The sequence below is a fragment of the Ranitomeya variabilis genome, chromosome 3 (genome assembly GCF_051348905.1).
Source record: "Ranitomeya variabilis isolate aRanVar5 chromosome 3, aRanVar5.hap1, whole genome shotgun sequence".
In the NCBI taxonomy this organism is placed as follows: Eukaryota; Metazoa; Chordata; class Amphibia; order Anura; family Dendrobatidae; genus Ranitomeya; species Ranitomeya variabilis.
In genome coordinates, this window is record NC_135234.1 from 763,926,950 (window position 1) to 763,947,665 (window position 20,716).

Genomic DNA, 20,716 nt, shown 5'->3' on the forward strand with positions numbered 1-20,716 from the left:
AAGAATATAACTACTATAATACTGCCCCTATGTACAAGAATATAACTACTATAATACTGCCCCTATGTACAAGAATATAACTATTATAATACTGCCCCCTATGTACAAGAATATAACTACTATAATTCTGCCCCTATGTACAAGAATATAACTACTATAATACTGCTCCTATGTACAAGAATATAACTACTATAATACTGCCCCTATGTACAAGAATATAACTACTATAATACTGCCCCTATGTACAAGAATATAACTACTATAATACTGCCCCTATATACAAGAATATAACTACTATAATACTGCTCCTATAAACAAGAATATAACTACTATAATACTGCCCCTATGTACAAGAATATAACTACTATAATACTGCCCCTATGTACAAGAATATAACTACTATAATACTGCCCCCATGTACAAGAATATAACTACTATAATACTGCCCCCTATGTACAGGAATATAACTACTATAATACTGCCCATATGTACAAGAATATAACTACTATAATACTGCCCATATGTACAAGAATATAACTACTATAATACTGCCCCTATGTACAAGAATATAACTACTATAATACTGCTCCTATAAACAAGAATATAACTACTATAATACTGCTCCTATGTACAAGAATATAACTACTATAATACTGCCCCTATGTACAAGAATATAACTACTATAATACTGCTCCTATGTACAAGAATATAACTACTATAATACTGCTCCTATATACAAGAATATAACTACTATAATACTGCCCCTATGTACAAGAATATAACTACTATAATACTGCCCCCTATGTACAAGAATATAACTACTATAATACTGCTCCTATGTACAAGAATATAACTACTATAATACTGCTCCTATATACAAGAATATAACTACTATAATACTGCCCCTATGTACAAGAATATAACTACTATAATACTGCCCCCTATGTACAAGAATATAACTACTATAATACTGCTCCTATGTACAAGAATATAACTACTATAATACTGCTCCTATATACAAGAATATAACTACTATAATACTGCCCCTATGTACAAGAATATAACTACTATAATACTGCTCCTATGTACAAGAATATAACTACTATAATACTGCCCCCTATGTACAAGAATATAACTACTATAATACTGCCCCTATGTACAAGAATATAACTACTATAATACTGCCCCTATATACAAGAATATAACTACTATAATACTGCCCCTATAAACAAGAATATAACTACTATAATACTGCCCCTATGTACAAGAATATAACTACTATAATACTGCCCCTATGTACAAGAATATAACTACTATAATACTGCTCCTATGTACAAGAATATAACTACTATAATACTGCCCCTATGTACAAGAATATAACTACTATAATACTGCTCCTATAAACAAGAATATAACTACTATAATACTGCCCCTATGTACAAGAATATAACTACTATAATACTGCTCCTATAAACAAGAATATAACTACTATAATACTGCCCCTATGTACAAGAATATAACTACTATAATACTGCCCCTATGTACAAGAATATAACTACTATAATACTGCCCCTATGTACAAGAATATAACTACTATAATACTGCCCCTATGTACAAGAATATAACTACTATAATACTGCTCCTATGTACAAGAATATAACTACTATAATACTGCTCCCTATGTACAAGAATATAACTACTATAATACTGCCCCCTATGTACAAGAATATAACTACTATAATACTGCCCCTATGTACAAGAATATAACTACTATAATACTGCCCCCTATGTACAAGAATATAACTACTATAATACTGCTCCTATGTACAAGAATATAACTACTATAATACTGCCCCTATGTACAAGAATATAACTACTATAATACTGCCCCTATGTACAAGAATATAACTACTATAATACTGCCCCCTATGTACAAGAATATAACTACTATAATACTGCTCCTATGTACAAGAATATAACTACTATAATACTGCCCCTATGTACAAGAATATAACTACTATAATACTGCTCCTATGTACAAGAATATAACTACTATAATACTGCCCCTATGTACAAGAATATAACTACTATAATACTGCTCCTATAAACAAGAATATAACTACTATAATACTGCCCCTATGTACAAGAATATAACTACTATAATACTGCTCCTATAAACAAGAATATAACTACTATAATACTGCCCCTATGTACAAGAATATAACTACTATAATACTGCTCCTATGTACAAGAATATAACTACTATAATACTGCTCCTATATACAAGAATATAACTACTATAATACTGCCCCTATGTACAAGAATATAACTACTATAATACTGCCCCTATGTACAAGAATATAACTACTATAATACTGCTCCTATGTACAAGAATATATCTACTATAATACTGCTCCTATGTACAGGAATATAAATACTATAATACTGCCCCCTATGTACAAGAATATAACTACTATAATACTGCCCCTATGTACAGGAATATAACTACTATAATACTGCTCCTATGTATAAGAATATATCTACTATAATACTGCTCCTATGTACAGGAATATAAATACTATAATACTGCCCCCTATGTACAAGAATATAACTACTATAATACTGCCCCTATGTACAAGAATATAACTACTATAATACTGCTCCTATGTATAAGAATATATCTACTATAATACTGCTCCTATGTACAGGAATATAAATACTATAATACTGCCCCCTATGTACAAGAATATAACTACTATAATACTGCCCCTATGTACAAGAATATAACTACTATAATACTGCCCCATGTCGTGGTCTTTGTGCACAGTCGGGCTGGGATGCTGGTGATAATACACACTGGTGTTTGTAGATACCCGTCCTATAGGGGGCAGTACAGGGCGGTATATTCGGTATCTCGGTGTGTCAGTGGATGTGTCCTCCATGATGTGAGTGGTTTTCGGACGTCTCTCACCTGCTCCTGGGGTAATCCTGACTGTAGGATGCTGTGCACCGTGATGTTGATGTAGTTGTCGTAGTGCGGATGATTGGACGGAAGCTGATGGATTCTCAGAAGGACGGACGCGTTGCTTTCTTTCACCACGTCCAGCAGGTCGGTCAGCTTACATACGGACTGGTTTGCGGCCTCAGTCACTTCCACCAGGGAAAGAGAGCCGACTGTCCAGAAAGGGTCGGTCTAGACGTAAAGAAAAGCGTGGGAAAATTCACATTAAACAGCGCCACATCTGTTCACTGGTTGTGTCTGATATTACAGCTCAGTTCCATTCAAATTAATTAAGAACGAACAAGTGCAGATACATTTCTGGAAGAAGTCAGACATCTTTTCTCCTCCTGATCAACCATGAAATAACTTAAGAAGTGTAGAGGCAGAAAGTCACTTTACAAAATGTAAATTATCAGCTGCAGTGAGAGAAAGCAGAGAGCTGAGGTACCGCCACTGGCCACAAGGTGGCAGCACAAGTATTTTCATTCATTTTCACACAATTGTAGTTTCTGTGTTTTCACTTTTCATCATTTTTCCCCCAAGAGCCAGAGCTCATTTTCCATCAACATATGAGATTTTTATTTTTTTTTTTATTTATTTATTTTTTAAGGGCGCGCCATGATAGACTGGCACTTACCTTTATGAACCAGTCTCCAGCATTCAGCCTCTCGAGGTCGGTCCAGTTGAACATGGCGGACAGGTGGGCCGAGAGCTCGGGGAAGACCTGGTTGACGTTTGTGGTCCGCCTCAGGGTGTCGTCGTGCATTATGAATGGAATCCCATCAGAACTGCAGAAACCAAAGGAATCCATGAATGAAACGCTGAGAACGGGGCAGGACGGCGAGCTGCGGCTTCCAATGCCATCCTCTCAGGAGGGCGACCTGTGATCTGTGGCATTACCAGGCACCGCCAGCAGGGGGCAGCACCACCCTCTGTAGACCGTTGTGTGGCATTATTTGGGCAGAGGCCGATACTGGGAGGCAAAAAATGGAAACTGGTTTGTCTTTTTTTTTGGAGTCTGGAGCAAAGATGTTTCGTTCCATTGACAGCGAGTGGAGAAGCTGCAAATATTGAGGCTTCTCCCGGCTCATGTCTCACAATCTGTCTCACACTCAGTAATGACTGCAGAACAGGCTGAGCGGGGGCCGGCCGCCCACATCGGGGCCCACGCTGCTCAGGCTCCTCGTCTCCATTCTCTAGAAACATATGCTGTTTGCAGGGTGCATGGGTGGCCCCCATATCTCAGCGATGGGCATGTGCCCCCCCGGGGAGCGAGCGCCCCCCCCCCCCATAGCTCCCCGAGAAGCAGGAGCCCCCCCACCCGAGGAGTGAGTGCCCCCCCCATAGCTCCCCGAGGAGTGAGTGCCCCCCCATAGCTCCCCGAGAAGCAGGTGCCCCCCCAAGGAGCAAGTGCCCCCCATAGCTCCCTGAGGAGTGAGCGTCACCCCCATAGCTCCCTGTGGAGTGGTGCCCCCCCATAGCTTCCCGAGGAGCGGGTGCCCCCCATATCTCCCCGAGATCAGGCCGCCCCCCATATCTCCCCGAGGAGCAGGTGCCCCCCTATAGCTACCCAAGGAGCGGGTGCCCCCTATAGATCCCCGACGAGTGGTGCCCCCCATAGCTCCCCGAGGAGCGGGTGTCTCTCCTCTACCACTGCGGTGACCTCAGCGCACACTTTTCCCCCAGAAAATTAACTTTGGGAAAACTTTGCTTTACTTGTATCAAGTCTTATACTCCAGTTTCAACCAAAGCTGCATCCGATATTCTCCGATCTTTACACTCAGCCTTTTGGGGAGTTAGCGGATTTACCAGGAGCGCCTGTCGGCCCAGTGATGATCGATGTCAGAGTCTTCGAATGCAGCTCTGGAGGTGACTAGAGCACAACCCATCGCGGGACGACACCATCTCCACATTCTATGGAGACAGCAGATAAGACGCCGTGAATGTCCGTCCTTACCTTACCGTGACATCCGCCTGCAGTCCGCGCGCCCCGAGCTCCAGCGCCTTTTTAAAAGACATTAAAGTGTTTTCTGGGGCAAGCTGAAAAACAAGAGAGGCGGCGGCATTAAAGGGGCGGTGACCCTGGTGTCAAGGGGCAAACATCGCGCCCCAGTGCCCCATATACAGCAGGAGCGGTTCACACCACTACTCTGATTAGTTTATGGCACCGTGCAGACCACTCGTCACAGTCATGTGGGTAATGATGGTGACTGGGGGGAGTTACATGCCACGGGACCACCAGGGACAGGACCATAGCTGTAAACTCAAGAATCAGACTCCATACCACATCACTGGACAACCATGGGTGGAGCACTGAACCAACAGGGACGAATGTACCATCACTGGACCACCAGGGATCAGGATCCATAACAACACTGGACCACCAGGGATCATGATTTATAACAACACTGGACCACCAGAGAACAGGATCTATACCACTGGATCACCAGGGATCAAGATCCATAACACTGGAACAATGTGGATTCCCACCAGGAAACAATATGTACATCAACACTGGACCACCAGGGAGCAGAATCCATAACACTACTGAACCACCAGGAAGAAGAGGGGTTAAATTCAGGGGGCGCAGAAATGGCGGCTCCCCGCACGGCTCAGCGCGCTGTCAGCCATCTGAGGAGCGACACAGACTCTGAAATAACACATCAAAGCGGAGTGACAAAAGGAGGCCACGCGGTGACAGCGGCTCAGGGCAACTCACCAGCAGGGGGCGCCGAGATACTAAGCTTTACTGCTGAAAATGACTAGTATGCACAACTGCTGGGCAGCCTGTGCCACTACCGGACCACCAGGGATTAGATAATGTACCACTGCCGGACCACCAAGGGTTGGATAACGTACCACTGCCGGACCACCAGGGATTAGATAATGTACCACTGCCGGACCACCAGAGATTAGATAATGTAACACAGCCGGACCACCAGGGATTAGATAATGTACTGCTGCCGGACCACCAGGGATTAGATAATGTACCACTGCCGGACCACCAGAGATTAGATAATGTACCACTGCCGGACCACCAGAGATTAGATAATGTACCACTGCCGGACCACCAGGGATTAGATAATGTACTGCTGCCGGACCACCAGGGATTAGATAATATACCACTGCCGGACCACCAGAGATTAGATAATGTAACACTGCAAGACCACCAGGGATTAGATAATATACCACTGCCGGACCACCAGAGATTAGATAATGTAACACTGCAGGACCACCAGGGATTAGATAATGTACCACTGCCGGACCACCAGAGATTAGATAATGTAACACTGCAAGACCACCAGGGATTAGATAATGTACCACTGCCGGACCACCAGAGATTAGATAATGTAACACTGCAGGACCACCAGGGATTAGATAATGTACTGCTGCCGGACCACCAGGGATTAGATAATGTACCACTGCCGGACCACCAGAGATTAGATAATGTAACACTGCAGGACCACCAGGGATTAGATAATGTACCACTGCCGGACCACCAGAGATTAGATAATGTACCACTGCCGGACCACCAGAGATTAGATAACGTAACACTGCAGGACTACCAGGGATTAGATAATGTACTGCTGCCGGACCACCAGAGATGAGATAACATACCACTACCGGACCACCAGGGATTAGATACCGTACCACTACCAGACCATCAGAGATTAGAAAAGGTACCACTACCGGACCACCAGAGATGAGATAACGTACACTACCGGAACACCAGGGATTAGATATTGTACCACTGCTGGACCACCAGCACCTTATCACAATGTTAGTCAAAGATGCATCAAGCATTGTGACACTTGGGAACAGGCGGACAATCACACAGCTGGATCACCAGGGATCAGGATCTATAATAACACGGGACCACCAGTGACCAAGTTGTATAATAACACCGGACCACCAGGGATCAGGATTTATAATAACACTGGACCACCAGGGATCAGGATCTATAATAACACTGGACCACCAGGGATCAGGATCTATAATAACACTGGACCACCAGGGATCAGGATCTATAATAACACTGGACCACCAGGGATCAGGATCTATAATAACACCAGACCCTCAGGGATCAGGATCTATAATAACACCAGACCCTCAGGGATCAGGATCTATAACACCAGACCATCAGGGATCAGGATCTATAATAACACCAGACCCTCAGGGCTCAGGATCTATAACACCAGACCATCAGGGATCAGGATCTATAATAACACCAGACCCTCAGGGATCAGGATCTATAACACCAGACCATCAGGGATCAGGATCTATAATAACACCAGACCCTCAGGGATCAGGATCTATAATAACACCAGACCCTCAGGGATCAGGATCTATAACACCAGACCATCAGGGATCTGACTGTTTTACACATACTGAAAACCTACAAAAGATGTCCCCAAGGCCAAAGGGGGACATACCCCTAAGCCATAACCATGAAAACCAATAAAGAAGAAAAAGTCTATATGAACTTATATATGTATGTATGTATTATTGGAAATAAAATATGTTGTATTCATTCAATAAACCCCTACTTTTGTATGGATTTCTTATATGGTAATACTGTGAGTTAATTACTACTTTGACTATACACTATATATCTATCCATCTTTTTCTTCTTTATTGGTGTTCATGTTTCACGCCTACTGTTGGCCTTTCTGTACCACAATATTAGACCGTGCTGTATCACCATTGTGCAGTCTGAACCATGATGCCCCGAGTCACACACACATCACTGCACCGCTGATGGACATATATAACACCGCTATACTGCTCCAGATTACGGCACTGTGCCAGCATTATATACGGTGACTGCGCCAGCTGGCCTAGGACAGCAGAGTATTAGGAGGATTATAATCTACTCTCCTGCAATGTGATACTCCGATTAATCCGTTCCTCCCGGGGCCTCTGCACGCAGGTGATGGACAATGTGGCCGCAGTCATCACAGATGGGCACTGCCAGGCGGCCATCACATCTGTCTCTGCCAGGGGTCTACATGCGATTATTCTAATAGTGAGGCTATAATCTGCTGCTCAGGATGATGGATGCAGTTCTGATCATTGCCACTAGGTGGCCACATAATCTGCTGCAATAACCCATAACTCACTGGTGGAAATGTAGGGCTGGACTCCCCGCTGTCCATGAAGGAAATGAAGACACTAATACTCCTCATAGCTGAAGATTTGCTGCATTCGCATCCAGTATAGCAATGCTCTGTGAGCTAAATATCAGCAGGCCGACAGACACAGCTGTGTGAGCAGGAGATGCTCCAATAATAGGAGTATATAGGGCCAGTGATCAGCTCCAGAGAGGAAATCTGTCAGCAGTCAGCGCTACAGCGTCACCTGTACAACTAAATACACCCGGCATAAATATCGGGTCTCTTACCATCGGCGCGCCTCGATGGCCAATGATTGAAGGTTTGGGTCCCAGCAAATCCTTCTCCATGATACAAGGCGAAGAAATGGTCATCGGGACGAGATACAGTGCAATGACTACAGCCAAGTAAGCCAGGATTAAACAGATCTGAAAAACTGGAGAGAGAAGAGAACAATGATCAGGAATTGAGCAAAAAAAGAGGCAAAAATTCTGTACCGATTATCTCTCCCCCCCCCCAACTCTAAATCCCACCATCCATAAAGATAAGTGTAAAAATGTGTCTTCTTGTAGCCACCACTAGGGGGAGCTCCCTGTATACAGAGATATATGATAAGATCCTGTCTGTAGCCACCAATAGGGGGAGCTCCCTGTATACAGAGATACATGATCAGATCCTGTCTGCAGTCACCACTAGGGGGAGCTCCCTGTATACAGAGATACATGATCAGATCCTGTCTGCAGTCACCACTAGGGGGAGCTCCCTGTATACAGATACATGATAAGATCCTGTCTGCAGTCACCACTAGGGGGAGCTCCCTGTATACAGAGATACATGATCAGATCCTGTCTGCAGCCACCACTAGGGGGAGCTCCCTGTATACAGAGATACATGATAAGATCCTGTCTGCAGTCACCACTAGAGGGAGCTCCCTGTATACAGAGATACATGATAAGATCCTCTCTGTAGCCACCACTAGGGGGAGCTCCCTGTATACAGAGATACATGATAAGATCCTCTCTGTAGCCACCACTAGGGGGAGCTCCCTGTATACAGAGATACATGATAAGATCCTGTCTGCAGTCACCACTAGGGGGAGCTCCCTGTATACAGAGATACATGATAAGATCCTGTCTGCAGTCACCACTAGGGGGAGCTCCCTGTATACAGAGATACATGATAAGATCCTGTCTGCAGCCACCAGTAGGGGGAGCTCCCTGTATACAGAGATACATGATAAGATCCTCTCTGTAGCCACCACTAGGGGGAGCTCCCTGTATACAGAGATACATGATAAGATCCTGTCTTCAGTCATGACTAGGGGGAGCTCCCTGTATACAGAGATACATGATAAGATCCTGTCTGCAGCCACCACTAGGGGGAGCTCCCTGTATACAGAGATACATGATAAGATCCTGTCTGCAGTCACCACTAGGGGGAGCTCCCTGTATACTGAGATACATGATAAGATCCTGTCTGCAGCCACCTCTAGGGGGAGCTCCCTGTATACAGAGATACATGATAAGATTCTGTCTGCAGCCACCACTAGGGGGAGCTCCCTGTATACAGAGATACATGATAAGATCCTCTCTGTAGCCACCACTAGGGGGAGCTCCCTGTATACAGAGATACATGATAAGATCCTGTCTGTAGCCAGCACTAGGGGGAGCTTCCTGTATACAGAGATACATAAAATCCTGTCTGCAGTCACCACTAGGGGGAGCTCCCTGTATGCAGAGATACATGATAAGATCCTGTCTGCAGTCACCACTAGGGGGAGCTCCCTGTATATAAAGATACATGATAAGATCCTGTCTGCAGCCAGTCACCACTAGGGGGAGCTCCCTGTATACAGAGATACGTGATAAGATCCTGTCTGCAGCCACCACTAGGGGGAGCTCCCTGTATACAGAGATGCATGATAAGATCCTGTCTGCAGCCACCACTAGGGGGAGCTCCCTGTATACAGAGATATATGATAAGATCCTGTCTGCAGTCACCACTAGGGGGAGCTCCCTGTATACAGAGATACATGATAAGATCCTGTCTGCAGTCACCACTAGGGGGAGCTCCCTGTACACAGAGATACATAAGATCCTGTCTGCAGCCACCACTAGGGGGAGCTCCCTGTATACAGAGATATATGATAAGATCCTGTCTGCAGTCACCACTAGGGGGAGCTCCCTGTATACAGAGATACATGATAAGATCCTGTCTGCAGTCACCACTAGGGGGAGCTCCCTGTACACAGAGATACATGATAAGATCCTGTCTGCAGTCACCACTAGGGGGAGCTCCCTGTACACAGAGATACATGATAAGATCCTGTCTGCAGCCACCACTAGGGGGAGCTCCCTGTATACAGAGATACATGATGAGATTCTGTCTGCAGCCACCACTAGGGGGAGCTCCCTGTATACAGAGATACATGATAAGATCCTGTCTGCAGCCACCACTAGGGGGAGCTCCCTGTATACAGAGATACATGATGAGATTCTGTCTGCAGCCACCACTAGGGGGAGCTCCCTGTATACAGAGATACATGATGAGATTCTGTCTGCAGCCACCACTAGGGGGAGCTCCCTGTATACAGAGATACATGATAAGATCCTGTCTACAGCCACCACTAGGGGGAGCTCCCTGTATACAGAGATACATGATAAGATCCTGTCTGCAGCCACCACTAGGGGGAGCTCCCTGTATACAGAGATATATGATAAGATCCTGTCTGCAGTCACCACTAGGGGGAGCTCCCTGTATACAGAGATACATGATAAGATCCTGTCTGCAGCCACCACTAGGGGGAGCTCCCTGTATACAGAGATACATGATGAGATTCTGTCTGCAGTCACCACTAGGGGGAGCTCCCTGTATACAGAGATACATGATAAGATCCTGTCTGCAGCCACCACTAGGGGGAGCTCCCTGTATACAGAGATACATGATAAGATCCTGTCTGCAGTCACCACTAGGGGGAGCTCCCTGTATACAGAGATACATGATAAGATCCTGTCTGCAGCCACCACTAGGGGGAGCTCCCTGTATACAGAGATACATGATAAGATCCTGTCTGCAGTCACCACTAGGGGGAGCTCCCTGTATACAGAGATACATGATGAGATTCTGTCTGCAGCCACAACTAGGGGGGGCTCCCTGTATACAGAGATACATGATAAGATCCTGTCAGCAGCCACCACTAGGGGGAGCTCCCTGTATACAGAGATACATGATAAGATCCTGTCTGCAGTCACCACTAGGGGGAGCTCCCTGTATACAGAGATACATGATAAGATCCTGTCTGCAGCCACCACTAGGAGGAGCTCCCTGTATACAGAGATACATGATATGATCCTGTCTGCAGCCACCACTAGGGGGAGCTCCCTGTATACAGAGATACATGATAAGATCCTGTCTGCAGTCACCACTAGGGGGAGCTCCCTGTATACAGAGATACATGATAAGATCCTGTCTGCAGTCACCACTAGGGGGAGCTCCCTGTACATGGAATTGATACATAATACTGCAGTCACATCTAGAGCAGCACTTGACATGAGGCTGTTCTGTTAATACATAACCTTACTGTAGTTGCAGCTTTGGATGTGACTGGAGTATTTGAAGTTCCATACGAAATTGTAAACGTTTTTTCAGATATTGATTGGACAGGACTCACTGGCTTTATCCGATCTTGCAAACTGGCCAGCAATGATCCAGGAGAGCAGCGTGATGGCGACCAACGCTCCTATGTGCAAAAACGGAGCCGTTGCCTAAGAGACAAAAGGTAAAACGTGAATTCATTTGCCAAAATATCAGGTACCCAATAAAGATTACAAAAATGCACAAAATGGGTGCAGCTGTCACCCGTTGAGCCGATGCATTAAGGCCCATCCAAATCGTTATATATTTTAGTCCTTCGCTAAAAGATTACCAAATCCAATGTAAGGATTCAGCAAGGTTTTTTCTTTGTACCTTGTACAGTACATGTCTTGTCTAATAAAAATTCTAAGCTCCACCCTCTTGGCAATAACAATGCAGCTGTCCCTTTAAGATCAAGGGATCTTTTCCCCCTAAAAAGAACTAAGTTGCTTCTGGTAAATCAGGCTGTGCTGGGATCTGCTGCTGTGAGGGAGGCAGGAATAGCTGGAGCATCCAGTGTACGGACACAGAACAGGAAGAAAAGTAAAAACAGGGAATGGAATCGGATTATTAAAGCCACCTGGAAGGATATTAACAGGACGTCCCATTCTTCGTCCCACATTTGTTCTACAGACGCCATGGCTACCACTGTGGCGATGAGTACAACGGCGAGGAAGCCCTGGAACCGGGAGAAAAAAGAAAAAAAAAGTTACAAAAAGTTTTCAAAAGTTTAGAGGTAAGTTCCAAGTGTTCACCTTTACAACCTGCATGGACAGATTCCAGTCCTGTGGGGACCCAACATTACAACGAACGGACACACATTTATTTTGACGGATATTCACGGATGACAAGACACGTCCCTTTAAGAGTAATATCCCTTTAAGGAGGACAGCAATTGTAGGGAGTACGAACCTCACAGTTACTAATGAAGTATCAAAATGGCAGCAAAACGTTTTGGAAATTTCTATGCTAAAAAATTACCTTGTGCAGCCAGTGTAGATTCAGCTGCTGTCCGACAGCGATGTGACATAGTGCCAATATCTGCAACGCAAAACACACGCGGTTAGCACTGTGCGCAGTCTGCTGCTCCCTGGTGTCAGCCAAGTCAGGCGCTGCGGAGGGGGGCCGTAGTGTTCTTTTATAAGGATGTGCAATGCAAAGTCCTCTTAGTATCAATTGAAATAAAAACTGCAGTTCCGCCCTCCCACCTGCTGGAGTGCTGTGTCATTTCTTACAGGAGTGTAGTACCTCCTTGTCACCTATAGGAGTCCTGTTTCCCATTCAGCACATTTATAGATGGAGGATTGTTGCAATAAGACAAATTTGCTAGTTTTATACTTCGTCGGCCCCCCATAAAATATTTTAGGGCATTATAATCACTTCCCTCGGATCCACGTGAGGCACTAGTAATACCGTGAATACCTCGACCTCCGCGTCACCCTGGAGCGCGCCCGGCGGTGGTGTTAAACAGCTGTGTCTGGAGAGCCATTATCCTATGAATATTTATAACTGCAGCTGATGGATCACTGGGGCGAGGATTAATCCAGCAGCTGAAGACAACATAATGCAGAGTAATTGCAGGGCAGTACCGCTGGAGCCCAGGAATATAGTGAGGTCTTAAAGGGACAGGCTGACATTAAAAAATATATATATATCACATGACAATGAGTTACTTTAATTTGTGGGCAGTCAGTGATTTATACTATACTATTTCTCTGGGTGCTCAATGTAATCTGTTGTTACTCTCTGGTGTCTGCCAAACCAGGCTACTCATCCTATGGAGCAGCACAGCCATGACTTTATAAACTCCAGTCACATCAAAAGCTGCATTTAGGAATCTACTGGCACTATGCACTGTCGCAAGACTAAATCTGCACCCTAACAGGGTGGCATGATATTGACAAAGCATTATGGGAGCCTGCAGAATAGTCAATGCAGCTCTGGATGTAACTGGAGCATAATATAGGTTATTCTTTGTTTAGCGGAGGGTAAGTGCGGTGACTGACAGCGTCTTACCAGGAGTACAGTGATATATGTGAAGGCAGCAGCAGTGGACACCAGGATAGGAATGGACCAGTCACTCCACCGCCCCGTCCTGTTATATAAAAACCTGGAAAACAAAAACATGACATCTGGTCAGGTGACCTAGAAATCCTCTGAACTCAACTCACCTAAAATCGATTTCTCCTAAGAAGAGCACAACCCTCACCTGTCACTGTTGTTAGAGGGTCAACCTCAGCCGGTGGCACCGCCATGGGGGCAACCTCAGCCGGTGGCACCGCCATGGGGGCAACCTCAGCCGGTGGCACCGCCATGGGGGCAACCTCAGCCGGTGGCACCGCCATGGGGGCAACCTCAGCCGGTGGCACCGCCATGGGGGCAACCTCAGCCGGTGGCACCGCCATGGGGGCAACCTCAGCCGGTGGCACCGCCATGGGGGCAACCTCAGCCGGCATTATAGGATACTTTTGTTGACACTTGTTTTAAGGGAACTGTTGGCGGGAACTGTTGGCAGCAAAGTTAACAAGACAATAGAAAACACCATAATCCTTAATAAGGTAGAAGGAAAAACTAGAGCCGCAATAGGCACAGTGAAGGGCACCATATGTGGCAAGTCATTTGCAAGGACAGACATTTGGCTATGACTGATTGGGTCACATGAAGCATACGAGGAGAGTAAAGATCTGCTGCTGCAAAATTAGAAATAGGTAGGTGGGAATTTTTTTTGCCCGGATTCTGCATATTGCAGATCTTCACCTTTTAAACCTACAGGTGAATATTCATAGCATTTTACAGCTTTCATATTAGAGAAGTTCATGTAAAAGGTGAAGTACTGTCATTAATAAAGGTTATAATTCTATAAAAGTTGCTTATAAATTAAGTTTCTGCCACTTTTCAGGGGACACATCTATATATATATATAGTTATCTAGGCGTCACTTCCGTCTGTCTGTCTGTCTGTCTGTCTGTCACGGATATTCATTGGTCGTGGCCTCTGTCTGTCATGGAATCCAAGTCGCTGATTGGTCGTGGGCGTTTTGCCACGACCAATCAGCGACACGCACAGTCCAGAAGAAAATGGCCGCTCCTTACTCCCCGCACTCAGTGCCCGGCGCCCGCATACTCCCCTCCGGTCACCGCTCACACAGGGTTAATGCCGGCGGTAACGGACCACATTATGCCGCGGGTAACGCACTCCGTAACCGCTGCTATTAACCCTGTGTCCCCCCAATTTTTTACTATTGATGCTGCCTATGCGGCATCAATAGTAAAAAAATGTAATGTTAAAAATAATAAAAAAAAAAAAAATCCTGCTATACTCACACTCCGTAGTCCGCCGAGCCGCTTGCGCCGGCCGCCATCTTCCGTTCCCGGCGATGCATTGCGAAATTACCCAGAAGACTTAGCGGTCAAAAAATATAAGTTAACACTGAAGTCCCACATCCTAGATATCACTGAATGAAATATTCCAGTTGTAAATGTTTATTCATTACATGGTGGAATGTGTTGAGAACAATAAAACCTAAAAATGATCAACGTAAATCACAACTAATATCCCACGGAGGTCTGGATTTGGAATGATACTGAAAATCAAAGTGGAAAATCAAATTACAGGCTGATCCAACTTCAGTGCAAATACCTCAAGACAAGGAAATGATGCTCTGTAGTGTGTGTGGCCTCCACGTGCCTGTATGACCTCCCTACAATGCCTGGACATGCTCCTGATGAGGCGGCAGATGGTCTCCTGAGGGATCTCCTCCCAGACCTGGACTAAAGCATCTGTCAACTCCTGGACAGTCTGTGGTGTAACGTGACGTTGGTGGATGGAGCGAGACATGATGTCCCAGATGTGCTCAATCAGATTCAGGTCTGGGGAACGGGCGGGCCAGTCCATAGCTTCAATGCCTTCATCTTGCAGGAACTGCTGACACACTCCAGCCACATGAGGTCTGGCATTTTCCTGCATTAGGAGGAACCCAGGGCCAACCGCACCAGCATATGGTCTCACAAGGGGTCTGAGGATCTCATCTCCGTACCTAATGGCAGTCAGGCTACCTCTGGCAAGCACATGGAGGGCTGTGCGGCCCTCCAAAAAAATGCCACCCCACACCATTACTGACCCACTGCCAAACCGGTCATGCTGAAGGATGTTGCAGGCAGCAGATCGCTCTCCACGGCGTCTCCAGACTCTGTCACGTCTGTCACATGTGCTCAGTGTGAACCTGCTTTCATCTGTGAAGAGCACAGGGAGCCAGTGGCAAATTTGCCAATCCTGGTGTTCTGTGGCAAATGCCAAGCGTCCTGCACGGTGTTGGGCTGTGAGCACAACCCTCATCTGTGGATGTTGGGCACTCGGACCATCCTCATGGAGTCGGTTTCTAACCGTTTGTGCAGACACATTTGTGGCCTGCTGGAGGTCATTTTGCAGGGCTCTGGCAGTGCTCCTCCTGTTCCTCCTTGCACAAAGGCTGAGGTAGCGGTCCTGCTGCTGGGTTGTTGCCCTCCTATGGCCCCCTCTGTCTCCTGGTGTACTGGCCTGTCTCCTGGTAGCGCCTCCAGCCTCTGGACACTACGCTGACAGACATAGCAAACCTTCTTGCCACAGCTCGCATTGATGTGCCATCCTGGATGAGCTGCACTACCTGAGCCACTTGTGTGGGTTGTAGAGTCCGTCTCATGCTACCACGAGTGTGAAAGCACAACCAACATTCAAAAGTGACCAAAACATCGGCCAGAAAGCATTAGTATTGAGATGCGGTCTGCGGTCCCCACCTGCAGAACCACTCCTTTATTGAGGGAGTCTTGATAATTGCCAATAATTTTCATCTCTTGTCTAGTCCATTTGCACAACAGCATGTGAAATTGATTGTCAGTCAGTGTTGCTTCCTAAAGGTACCGTCACACTCAGCGATGCTGCAGCGATATAGACAACGAGCCGATCGCTGCAGCGTCGCTGTTTAGGTCGCTGTAGAGACGTCAAACACAGCAGCTCCAGAATGACGCAGGAGCGATCCAGTGACGTAACGGCGACTCACTTATCGTTCTCACAGGTCAATAGCTCCATGTAAAACATTGCTGACATCGTTGCTTTTGCTGTCAAACACGACGATACACACCGACCTGACGACCAAATAAAGTTCTGGACTTCTAGCTCCGACCAGCGATATCACAGCAGGATCCAGATCGCTGCTGCGTGTCAAACTCAACGAGATCGCTATCCAGGACGCTGCAACGTCACGGATCGTTGTCGTTCTCATTGTAAAGTTGCTGAGTGTGAAGGTACCTTAAGTGGACAGTTTGATTTCACAGAAGTTTGATTTACTTGGAGTTAGATTCTGTTGTTTAAGTGTTCCCTTTACTTTTTTAAGCAGTGTAGTTACCAATACAACAGCCCCCCCAGCTCTACTTCTGACAAGATTTAATCCGAAGCAAGAATAGTAAATAGTATTATCATGGAACCCTGGGTGATCAATACAAGATTAGATCTGCATGCTATTCTTATTCCGAGAACTGAGAGTAAAGGCCCCGTCACACATAGCGATTTACCAACGATCACGACCAGCGATACGACCTGGCCGTGATCGTTGGTAAGTCGCTGTGTGGTCGCTGGGGAGCTGTCACACAGACAGCTCTCTCCAGCGACCAACGATCAGGGGAACGACTTCGGCATCGTTGAAACTGTCTTCAACGATGCCGAAGTCCCCCTGCAGCACCCGGGTAACCAGGGTAAACATCGGGTTACTAAGCGCAGGGCCGCGCTTAGTAACCCGATGTTTACCCTGGTTACCAGCGTAAATGTAAAAAAAAAACAAACAGTACATACTTGCCATCTGATGTCCGTCAGGTCCCTTGCCGTCTGCTTCCTGCTCTGACAGTGCCGCCGTACAGTGAGAGCAGAGCGCAGCGGTGACGTCACTGCTGTGCTGCGCTCTCACTGTACGGCGGCACTCAGAGCAGGAAGCAGACGGCAAGGGACCTGACGGACATCAGATGGTGAATATGTACTGTTTGTTTTTTTTTTACATTTACGCTGGTAACCAGGGTAAACATCGGGTTACTAAGCGCGGCCCTGCGCTTAGTAACCCGATGTTTACCCTGGTTACCAGTGAAGACATCGCTGGATCGGTGTCACACACACCGATTCAGCGATGTCAGCGGGACCTCAACGACCAAAAAAAGGTCCAGACCATTCCGACACGACCAGCGATCTCGCAACAGGGGCCTGATCGCTGGTACGTGTCACACATAGCGAGATCGCTACTGAGGTCGCTGTTGCGTCACAAAACTTGTGACTCAGCAGCGATCTCGCTAGCGATCTCGCTATGTGTGACGGGGCCTTAATGGCCCTTTAAATTAATGTGAAGGTCACAATGGCTGTCCTGGTAAACTCCACTGCCTTAACCTCAACAGATTAATGACACAGAAAGTTGCTCTTATATTGCACGGGAATTTATTTAATCCGCCAGTATCCATGTTTATCAGGTCACTAGATGGTGGCTCGATTCTAACGCATCGGGTATTCTAGAATGTGCATGTCCACGTAGTATATTGCCCAGCCACGTAGTATATTGCCCAGTTACGTAGTATACAGCACAGAGCCACGTAGTATATTGCCCAGCCACGTATGTCACAGATTTAAATAAAAAATAAACATATACTCACCTTCCGAGGGCCCCTTGCAGTTCTGTCGCCTGTGTGCGGTTCAGGCGGCAGCTTCCGGTCCCAGGGTGTGATGATGTTGCGGTCACATGACTGACGTCATGGCAGGTCCTTGTCGCATACCATCCTTAGCACCGGAACCTGCCGCTTGCATGGAGCGGTCACCGGAGCGTCGCGAGGAGCGGGAAAGGCGGCGGAAGGTGAGTATATACGGATTTTTTATTATTTTTAACATTAGATGTTTTTACTATTGACACTGCATAGGCAACATCTATAGTAAAAACTTGGTCACACAGGGTTAATAGTGGCGGTAACGGAGTGAGTTACCCGCGGCATAACGCGGTCCGTTACCGCTGGCATTAACCCTGTGTGAGCGGTGACTGTGGGGAGTATGGAGCGGGCGCCGGGCACTGACTGCAGGGGAGTAGGGAGGGACTAATCGGACTGTGCCCGTCGCTGATTGGTCACGGCAGCCATGACAGGCAGCTGGCAAGACCAATCAGCGACTTGGATTCCATGACAGACAGAGGCCGCGACCAATGAATATCCGTGACAGACAGAAAGAAAGACAGACAGGACAGACAGAAAGACGGAAGTGACCCTTAGACAATTATATAGTAGATACTGACTTTCTGCTTCTTTACCCTTTAAGTGGATTCTATGCTTTGCAGACAGCGACGTATGTGGAATCAGCAAATCATCGGACAGCAGGAGCTGATCACATTCACAGACATAAGGAAGAAATAAGTCAAAGAAGTCAGGAATACGATCAGCTACATATTTCCACATCATTTGCTTGTCCACAACCCAGAGCCCCATCACCAAGGAAATCAAGTTATTTACTATAGGACAGAGAAAGCATGACTCACAGGCTCTCTATGGGTGGGCGGAGGAAGCAGGACTCAAAGGCTCTCTATGAGTACGCAGTGTAAGGAAGAGTCACAGGCTCGCTCTGTGAGTCGGAGGAGGAAGGAGTCATAGGCTCTCTACGTATGGGTGGAGGAAGCAGGACTCGCAGGCTCTCTCTACGTGTGGGTGGAAGAAGCAGGATTCACAGGCTTTCTGTATGAGTGGGTGGAGAAAGCAGGACTCACAGGCTTTCTATGAGTAGGTGGTGAATCAGACGTCTCAGGCTCTCTCTGAGTGGATGGGGAAAGCAGGACTCACAGGCTCTTTCTATGAGTAGGTGGAGGAAGCAGAAGTCACAGGCTTTCTCTATGTGTAGGTGGATGAAGCAGGTCTCAGGCTCTCTCTACCAGTGGATGGGGAAAGTAGGACTCACATGCTCTCTGAGTGGGTGGAGGAAGCAGGAGTCACAGGCTCTCTCAATGTGTAGGTGGAGGAAGCAGGAGTCATAGGCTCTCTGTGTAGGTGGATGAAGCAGGAGTCACAGGCACTCTATGTGTAGGTGGAGGAAGCAGGAGTCACAGGCGCTCTCTATGTGTAGGTGGAGGAAGCATGACTCACAGGTGCTCTCTATGTGTAGGTGGAGGAAGCAGGACTCACAGGCGCTCTCTACATGGGGGTGGAGGAAGCAGGAATCACAGAATGCACAAATCTTTCACTAAAATTCACTACATGAAAATCTAGAACACTAGATGTACCCGAACTGAACCCCTTCCTCTTTATACTATGGTACCCTCAGACAAGAGATCTGACAGGCACTTTATCTATACATAAGAATGTTTCCAATTCATAAAAGCACAGCATTTTTTAACTAGTAAACAAGTACATTTTTGATGATTTATCAATCATTTAAAATAAAAACAGTCTTTGTTGTTGAAAATCAACATGAGACAAAGCCAAACTATTATTTCTTGAGAGAATTCCATCATTTCTTTGACCCACTCCATGTATCTGGCGTATAGCAATGTCCCGACGTCTCATAACTCCCCCAGCACGTTAGGCTACGTTCACATTAGCGTTCTGCGCCGCAGCGTCGCCGCATGCGTCATGCGCCCCTATATTTAACATGGGGGCGCATGGACATGCGTTGCACTTGCGTTTTGCGACGCATGCGTCATGGCGCAGAGGACGCAGCAAGTTGCATTTTTTGTGCGTCCAAAATCAAGCAAAAAAAAGGACACATGCATCGCAAAACGCAGCGTTGTGCATGCGTTGTGCATGCGTTGTTCCTGCGTTGTGTCGCCGACGCTGCGGCGCACAACGCAAATGTGAACATAGCCTTAGTCACGCTACAAAAATGCTGATGTTACACCCGGCCTTAATATTCAGCAACGCATCCATCTTCATCACTTCTACAAGGCGAGAGGCACAACACCGACATCACAGCTCAATCCATCTCCAGAGAC

General features: G+C 46.4%; 1 protein-coding gene across 6 annotated transcripts in view; it reads right to left on the bottom strand.

Moving 5' to 3' along the window:
* Positions 1 to 20,716, bottom strand: part of LOC143817384 (glycerophosphodiester phosphodiesterase domain-containing protein 5-like) — a 164,456-nt gene that overhangs the window by 17,005 nt on the left and 126,735 nt on the right. For all 6 annotated transcript variants that reach the window (XR_013224129.1, XM_077298769.1, XM_077298766.1 and 3 more), the window contains exons 4-11: positions 13,762 to 13,855; positions 12,727 to 12,786; positions 12,326 to 12,424; positions 11,783 to 11,876; positions 8,403 to 8,548; positions 4,959 to 5,041; positions 3,639 to 3,789; positions 2,972 to 3,193 (exon numbers count right to left, since the gene is read on the bottom strand). Coding sequence is in view for 5 of the 6 variants with exons in the window: in XM_077298769.1 (XP_077154884.1) it covers positions 2,972 to 3,193; positions 3,639 to 3,789; positions 4,959 to 5,041; positions 8,403 to 8,548; positions 11,783 to 11,876; positions 12,326 to 12,424; positions 12,727 to 12,786; positions 13,762 to 13,855 (949 nt within the window). In the remaining variant the exon portion in view is untranslated. The remainder of the gene's footprint in view (positions 1 to 2,971; positions 3,194 to 3,638; positions 3,790 to 4,958; positions 5,042 to 8,402; positions 8,549 to 11,782; positions 11,877 to 12,325; positions 12,425 to 12,726; positions 12,787 to 13,761; positions 13,856 to 20,716) is intronic.